Below are 9043 nucleotides of genomic sequence, written 5' to 3'. Positions count from 1 at the left end.
AACTTTTCACCCATTATCGATCCAGTCTATGCTTGTGTCCTTCTCCGGACCATACAAAGGGGGTGTATTAGTCGTACATATTCTTTGAATAATGATATTCTATTGTATCTTACACAAGAATAGTTTGTTTCCTTATTTATAGATTTCCTTTGTATATAAACCGTATTCCTATCAATAAAAGTCTTTGACCTTTTCTAAAGAATTTACACTCACTTCATGCACCAAAGTACAAGAAAGAGGAGAGAGAATGAGGGCTTCAAAACCACAAAATTGGCACCTCTTTTTGAGAGGAAAAATAGATGAAAAACTAATTAGTTTTGGTCTCTTATCAAAAAATATAAAAATAAAAAAGAATAAAAATAGAGATTTTTCAGCGGAAAGTATGGTTCAAAACTTCAAATTAAACCTCTGATGTAAAATTTTTAACATGCATCCAAAACACAATAACCCAATTTAGAAAAAATAATGCAAGTCTTACAAATAGCATAATTCCTTCTCCATACCCCAGCCAAACGAATCTACGTATAAAATCATACCTTTAATTTATCCATTATTTGTTTACAACGTATATTTGTTCCAAGCCCCACAAAACTTCTTCACTTGTAGGTCTATCCTTAGGATCCTTAGCTAAACATCTTAAAGCCATTGCAGCACATTCAAAAGCACGTTCCAGGGGGTAGTTATGTTCAAGACGTGGATCTATTATTTTCTTTAGCTCTCTTCTGTCTGCTAAGAATGGAGTTGTCCATTTTACCAAATCAAACTGATAAGGCGGACGTTTCGAATCCAGTGCTCGTTGGCCTGTTAAGATTTCCAACAAAATCACTCCAAAACTATAAATGTCAGTCTTCATGCTCAATTCACCTGCAATATTAAAGTGTATACTTTATAATCACAGAACAGATGGTTAGACTTTTGGAACCACCATACCTGGGCATATTTATTGAAAACAAATCATCATAATCCTAAAAATAGGAGTTTAGAGAAAATTTAGAAGTATAATGTTTTTTCTTCATATTTAAGTTTCGGAATTTAGCTGAGAGGGCTCGTTTGTATGCTTTTGTAAGAATGATTTGTTTTGTAAATTATATCACTTTGTTACAAGGTAACCTACCATCAATATTCCCAATATCATTGCAAAATCTTGCCATCTCAAAACTCCCCAGTTTTGCATTAAAATCCTGTAATAAGAACGAGTAAAAACAATTGGTTAACTTTAATGTTATAAAACTAAAAGCATCCAAGTAGCTTAGGACTACCTGATCGATAAATATACTACAACTTTTAAGAAAACCATGTAGGACTTGATGTTTTGACATATGGATATAAGCGAGTCCATTTGCTACTCCTATCATTATCATAAGTCGTGTTCCCCACGAAAGATGTTGCACAACATCTGGTGCATTGAAAAATAGTTACAACAATCCAAATTTTGAGTAAAAAAAACCCAAGAAGAGTTTTTAAGAGAGATTCAAGTATCTTACCTCGGAATAAGAAGTTATCCAATTTTCGGTTATGCATGTACTCGTAAACAAGCAAGTATCTGTGTTCTTTATCATTGCAGTATCCCAAGAGACTAATAATATTTGAATGAGCCAACGATCCTAAAACTGTCACCACTGTCTGATCACACAAAATTTTTAGTTACATTCAGCAAAAATGATTAAAGAAAATTGTAGCATTGTACACATGATGAAAATTTTCAGCTATCTTTTGCTTTCTCTCCAACAAAAGAAAATGATAAAAAGTAATAGGGGCTTCCTAGACCATGCAAAAAATTGTTACCCTTTTTTTCTCTTCTTTCTTTTGCATATATATCATCACATATTTTCAATAAGAGAGTTGCTTCACCAGGTTAGAATGATATGACCTTTTTTTTTTTGTCAAGTCTTACCATGCCCTTGTCATAACATATAGACTTTGAGGTAACTTTCCATGAAACTTCATCATGGCTTGTTCTACACAAGTACTTTATTAACTTTTATTTCATAAAGTAAACTGACTTACATCACCCCCAAAAAAAGGTTAAGAATAGAAGAACAATACCAGATCTGTAGTTTGGAATCTAACTTTTTCTATGAGAAACTGTTCAGCAGAAACCTCAAACAAAATGAATATTAATTTTATGTTAAATTAAGGAGTTCAAGGACTTAAGAATCCAATGGAAATGTAAAGTTCTTGTCTTGATTATAGATGTAAGTTTAGTTATATTTATTGATACTTACCTTCCATTGTTGAAGATCCTTTGACCTTTTAACAGCAACAGCAAAGCCTGTACTTTGTGTTGAAGGTGCGAATGTTTTCTTGTCAATCCAACCTAAGAACACCTCTCCAAAATCATCCATACCCAAATCTTGACTAAAGTTTCTTGTAGCCTTTTTCAAATCAGAAAATTTAAATACTTTCAGACTTGGAATAGCACTGGTGCAATCAATGTTGTCAGCCCCTAAAGTATCACCTTCAAGTCTATTGTTGGCCTTGCAATTATCTGATAGCTTTGAATCACCAGGGGCTGAAATAGATTAATAGAAATAGATTATATAATCACTATATTAACTGTTATAGGAGCGATTTTGTTCATACTCATTTCACTGAAATCAAAGGCAGTATACATGTACTTCAAAGGACTTTGAATGAGTTAGGTGAACATATAAAGAGGTCAAACAGTGTCATATGAAACGACAAGAAACGCATTGGTGTACATCATGGATGGAATATGAAAACAGTTGGGTGAAGAGAGGAGACAAAAAGTGCGTTTATAAATTATTCAGCATAGTACTTCAACTACAAATTTTATCACATTTGTACACAAATCAACATCAGTACACTTTAACGCGTAAGTAATGTTTCGACTTTTGAGGTTGGAAGATGACATTCTTATATTTTCATTAATGTTCTGCTAATATATGCAAAGATGAACCTAGACATATTTAAAGAATCTATATACACAATTAAATATTGGAAGGTCGAATTAAGTACCAGAGTTCTCTCCATCCAAGGTGGAGGGAAACATTTCAAACATTTTTCCACATATTGTTTTGGCCACACCCCGTGAACATGTATTGGTTTTCTCTTGTAACGTCATTAGAGAATCGAGATTGACCACAACCTCAGCCATTGTAGGGCGCTGCTTTGGATTGCTGAGCAAACATCTCTCTACTATTCGAACAAACTCCTTCAAACATTTTGTTGATATTTGTCCCCTTATTTCAGGATCAACTATGAGCTTTAAACTGCCTTCTTTGATAGAACCTTGAGCCCATGTCACTAACCCCCATTGCTCCTCATCAAGACTTCTATCAACTGCACGTTTTCGACATAACACTTCCAACAAAACCACCCCAAAAGCATACACATCAGACTTCCTGGTCAGCCTTCCAGTTGTGAAATAATTTGGATCCAAATATCCAAAAGTACCTTTCACAAGTGTATTGACATAAGTAGATGGCTGATTAGTTGGGCCTATTCTTGACAACCCGAAGTCCGAAATTTTAGCTGCCCAACTTTCATGTAACAATATATTTGAGCTTTTGATATCACGATGTATAACCCCAACATCAATCCCTGTGCCAGTGTGGAGATAATCTAACCCACGAGCTGCACTTATGCAGATCTTGAGTCGTTGAAGCCAAGAAAGAGGGGTACCAAATTTATGGAGGTGGTCTTCGAGTGTTCCATTGGGCATATACTCATAGATGAGGATCTTTTCTTTTTCGTGATTGCAATAACCAAACAAAGACACTAGATGGCAATGACGCAACTTTGAAAGCATCTCAACTTCTGCCCAGAACTCGGTTGCCCCTTGAGTTGATGTGGAATCCAGCCGTTTAATGGCAGCAACCACAAGACTTGATCCATTGATAATGTTACCTTTGTAAACTTTTCCAAAACCCCCCTTCCCAATTACTAATGATTCGTCAAAGTTGGCGGTTGCTAAGAGAATATTATGAAATTCGAACTTGCGGCACGCTTGTGAGCTCTCTGTAGAGGGTTGTGATTCCTTTCCATTGCCATTAGCAGACAGCATAATTATTGATGAAGAAGAGAAGAAAGTAGAAATTGAATAAGAATTTGCAATGGTTCATACTTCATAGTCAATTTGTCAACTGAGAAAATGATAATCTTTTTTCCAGGAAAGAGAGATGGACCCAAGGGTGTACATTTGTGATGGATTGTTTTGACTTTTAAAGAAAGTTTCTTGGACGTGTTTGTATTATAATATTATGGTTCAAGTTTTTTTGGGATTGTTTCAACTAAACCGAGTAAAAACATCATGCAAGATAACCAACTTCAACACACTTGAAACTTTCATAACCAAAATAATCAACAAAGAATCTTCTACATTATAAAGCGTCAAAGAGTAAAATGTTTGTTTTATCTTAGCAAATGGTAAATATGATACATATTAGGGACCTAAAAAACCGTAAGCTAGCGATTTGTATTTGCATTGCATTGGAATGTGGCTCCTAATAACCATACATAACTTAATAGAGAAATTAAATATCATGTTAAGTTTTATCCATCATATGTATTATAAATACCAAAGGGTTTCTATCCGGTGTTGCCCTCTTCATTGAGGTTGAGGCATGGTTGTAGAACTCGTTACTCGGTACCTGCTCGGCCGACTACTGAGTAGCGAGTACTCAAGAGTACTTGGGAATTACTCGGATTCAATAATTCATGTAGAAATATATATTTAGGAACTTATATATGTCAAAATCATAAGTTTTTTTTTTTTTTTTTTTTTTTTGGAAAGGGAACTTCCCTAACGAGGGTTTCCGGGCCAGCTTTCGTGCACCGACTAATCCCCGTTGCAAACATAAAGCTTTGCCTCATGCCCTGGAGTCACTGCAGGCGAACCTCCATGACCACAAGGGCTGAGTGGTGCCAGGATTTGAACATGGATCAATAGGTTATCCACCATATCTTCCACATGCCTTACCAAGTCAAAATAATAAGTTAAAATCTTAAGTTGATTGAAATATAGAATAAAATTAGATACATGTGAATACACAACAACTGAAAAACACATAATGGTTTCACTTCGTGAATAATTACTCAAAATTTAAAATATATAGTAATAATCACACGTGTGTGCGTTAAATAATAAACCGTTAAGTATATTATACATATAAATCAATGAGTTGACTGTGTTTGACAACCCTGCTCAGTTCAGTAAGGGGTGGATCGGAGAGTACTCGGGATTCTGTAACTCGCCTCGGTAAGAGATCGAGTAGTGAGTACTCGAATGAGTAATCGACCAACTCGGCGAGTTTTACAACATTGACTGAGGGTACAAGTCCCAGGACATAGGTGGAGATTTAGGAGTGGTGTAGAAATAGAATAGATTTGTCATTTAAAAAAAAACATATATGTATTATAAATTCCAATACATTTTGTTTTTTCCACCTTTCCCTCGCAACTATGGATGCACCTATCAAAATAGGATCTTTCCTCTGAATTGTTGTCTTGCATCCTTCCACCAATCATATTTATTTTATAAAAGTGTTGCCGAAATCGATATATAAACGTAAAAGGCGACTAGAACTAGGGGTGAGCGCGGCGCGTTTGGGTGCGGTTATTGGCTAAAACATCACCAATATCCGCAAATGCGGTTAATCCATTTTCAAAAGAGTTTGGTGCGGTTATTTATACGGTGCGGTTAGACGGTTATTTTTACGGTGCGGTTTTGTTTTTCTGTGTTTTGGTTATTAACTGCATAGATTTGGCCTAGTTATTTTGTGTGGTTTTTAACCACATTTTAGAGTTCAAACACTTGAAAGAATTTAAACATATTACTTGTAATAATAAAAAACAATAAGGTATAAAACATTAACTTAAATTACAAACAACTAATATTTTAAAAACTTTAAATCACTAGTAATTAATAATAAATATCTTTAAATTGTCAAATTTCACAAATTTTCAAAGTTATACATACGAAAAAACCAACACTTTTGTCTTCTATAATTTTATCATTCTTTCATTCATTAAACTTCTCTTATTTTTAATATTTAATATATTAATAATTAATCAAAAAAAATTATATATAATATATGCAGTGCGATGCGGTTTGCGGTTTTTGAAAACTAATAACTACAAGGCACCGTAAATTTGCGGTTTTGGAAAAACAGAGAACCTCACCATCGGTTTTTATTGCGGTTGCGGCTAATCGGTTGCAGTTTATGCAGTTTTTGCAGTTAATTTTAGTTGCATTGCGGTTTTTGCTCACACCTAACTAGAACTTTCCTTTCCCATGGAGTTATAAGAATTATAATCAAATAAATATTCCTTCCGTCTCAAAATTATAGTTCATCTTTCTTTTTTGTTTGTCCCAAAATAATAGTCTACTTATAAACATAAATAACGCTTTTACCAATATACCCCTCATTATTACTTAACTAACTAAGGATTTAATGGAACATTAAATGCAAAGTAAGGACAAAACTGTCATTTTATTGTATAAAGTTAGTGGTAATTAATATTTATTTAATTTGTGTGTTTTTTTGTCTATGGACAATAATTTTGGAAAGGAGGGAGTAACTTTTTGTGGCGTTTATTGAAATCAGTTATGTGGTGGATTTAGAAGGGTAGAAACGAGCATTTGATGATGAAGTGTATTAGACAACTAAGCTAAATATGTCGAGAAGAGTAGCAATTAGATTAACAGTTGTTCAGGTTTAAAAAAAATTTAGAATACCCACAAGCACAAACATCTGAACTTGTGTTTCCATCACAAAGTGAGATGTCAAAAATCGTAAAAAAAAAAAAAAAAAAAAAAAAAAAAAAAAAAAAAAAAGGAATGGAGGCACACAGAAGAGAGGTAATACCAAAACATTGTGAAGAATCCAAACAAAATCATCACTGTGTTGTTGTAAATGGTTTCTCCCTTTCGTCCTCTCTTCCCATATTTTGATTCTGCATTGTGCTTTTGATTTTTGTTTCTAAATTCTTCATCGGAGAAGAGAAAAAGTCCAGTTCTCTCTCTCAAGTGAAACTTGAGGACTGTCATCGAACCCATGGGGTTGGCATATCACTAAAAAAAATGTTGATTATTGACGAAAACAAAATGGTCACTATCAATAGAAGGAGTTGTCACTAAATGTTTTATGGACCAAATTTTTAGTCATCACTTGTCGCCACTATAGGTCCGTCGCAAAACTGATTAGTGATAGGAATATAAAAGTGGTCACTAAAAAATGACTAAAATATAATGGTCACTAAATATGTGACAATCAGTTTCGTCACTAATCAAAGAAAGTTATCACTGATTTAGCTAATTAGTGACCATAAAAAGTAGTTTCTGTCTTATCCAATTAGTGACCATAGAAAGTCACCACTAGTTTATCCAATTAGTGACCATTGAAAGTCGTCACTGCTTTATCCAATTAATAACCATAAAAAGTCGTCACTGATTTATCCAATTAGTTACCAAGAAAACTCGTCACCGATTTTTGTTGCTAGTTCTAATATTTAACCCATTTAAGCAACCTTAAACGAACCTAGAATCTACAAATATTGAATGGGCTAAAAACATAATATATTCACCTTTGAACCAACTTAGCAACACCAAAACAGATTTCCGAAAACAGTAAGTACTCCAATTCTAACTGGCTTACTCATTTTACAATCTGTACACAAATAATAGTCATTAAAAAAGAATGTGATATAGATTTTTATCAAGCCTTGTTGCAGGGAGGCCTTGTGAGCTATTTTACTAGTTAAACCAACAACTCTGACTAGCTTCCTCTAAGCCCTTTTAACTAACTTTTACATCTCTAACTACCTATGTGCCTACAGAACAATGACATCATTTAGGATTGTTAGTTTAATGACAAGGCCATTATTATGTTTTTAACATGAAAGGGTGAGATTGGGTGTTACCTCAATTTTTTCTTGATAAGATGCAAATAAAGTGAGTTGTTCTAAAGTATTTTTAGCCATTACATCTTCTGGTTATGCAGTCTTTTCTAGTGAATTCTTTTCTCCTTCATAACCAGTATTTTGGTCATCATCAGTTTTGAAAGTTCTAACCCCCTTTTGAAACTCATACATAATACCCTCTACAATTCATCTACAAAATAGCCAAATATTAATATCTTTTTGTTTATTATTTATTTAACAAAAAACAATACAGGTAGTAGTACTTGTAGTCATACAATTGCACCCTTTTACTTTCCATCCTCTCTGATCTCACCATGAAGCCCCCATCATGAATAGATATCAATGTATCATACTAATTAATTGTCAGTTGTCACAAGAGTATATTTTATAAGCATCAAAATACACTTCCATGTATAAAACAGGGTATATACATGTAACTCCATAAAATAGGGTAAATACATGTAACTCCAGCTGAAGTGATGGGAAATACGCCTGTAGAACCTTTAAAGCACCTAAAGGGAAATGTAAGACACCCATTTTTACCTTTCATGTAATCATAAAGTTAACCAATTTGCTCCAATGGCAGATCCATTTTCAAGTTTAACATAAGGACCAGAGTCCAAGCTTTTCATAAAGGCACCCCGCAAATGAAACATCATGTAAACAAAAGATTTAAGCTCCACATTATGTTGAAGACCATTTGTATATCTTGGTAGAAGATGATTTTATGGAAATATGATTTAAAAGTCTAATGGCCACATATAGTATCAACTCTAAAATTGAAAAGTAACAAGTTGAAACCCTAATTTATTGTGTAACTCTCCCTATTTCTTTCCTAAATCGAAAATAAAGATGATAGAAAGATCAATACCTCTACAAAGTTAATGAATTTAGGATCTCTATTTATGACTAATCGATGAACCTAAACACATAGAAATCGAAAATTCCAAAATCAGATTACGTCGACCAAAGAGGGAATCAAAATCCACATTTTATTTTTTGTTATCTAGGGTTACCTCGTGCTCCTCAGATTGCGTAACTTATAGCACTTATTTATGATCTCATCCCTTCATCTTTTAATCATTTCCACTAAGACACTTACTAGGATTATTAATACTTATTACTCAAAACCCCTTTATAAATATAACGAAATTACCAT

At 33.7% G+C, this 9043-nt stretch overlaps 1 protein-coding gene across 1 annotated transcript; it reads right to left on the bottom strand.

The window, feature by feature from the left end:
* Window positions 1-381: 381 nt before the first annotated feature.
* LOC145006169 (putative receptor-like protein kinase At5g38990) lies at window positions 382-4095 on the bottom strand. The gene is made up of 6 exons (XM_078965269.1): window positions 2980-4095; window positions 2226-2512; window positions 1485-1623; window positions 1260-1396; window positions 1115-1181; window positions 382-864 (listed from the first exon to the last, which is right to left on the bottom strand). The coding sequence occupies exons 1-6, from the start codon at window positions 4025-4027 to the stop codon at window positions 551-553; spliced, it is 1992 nt and encodes a 663-aa protein (XP_078821395.1). The 5' UTR covers window positions 4028-4095; the 3' UTR covers window positions 382-550.
* Between the last annotated feature and the right edge of the window lie 4948 nt (window positions 4096-9043).

Source organism: Lactuca saligna, chromosome 7 (assembly GCF_052625555.1).
Source record: "Lactuca saligna cultivar CGN05327 chromosome 7, ASM5262555v1, whole genome shotgun sequence".
Lineage (NCBI taxonomy): Eukaryota > Viridiplantae > Streptophyta > Magnoliopsida > Asterales > Asteraceae > Lactuca > Lactuca saligna.
This window is presented reverse-complemented; position numbering and strand designations above follow the sequence as displayed.

Excerpts from the sequence above, each read along its gene's own strand:
- LOC145006169 (XM_078965269.1), bottom strand. The coding sequence starts at position 4,027 with ATGCTGTCTGCTAATGGCAATGGAAAGGAATCACAACCCTCTACAGAG. Across the intron at positions 2,513-2,979 it reads CTTGGATGGAGAGAACTCTG|CCCCTGGTGATTCAAAGCTA; the intron begins GTACTTAATTCG and ends AATCTATTTCAG. Across the intron at positions 1,624-2,225 it reads AGGATCTTCAACAATGGAAG|ACAGTGGTGACAGTTTTAGG; the intron begins GTAAGTATCAAT and ends TTGTGTGATCAG.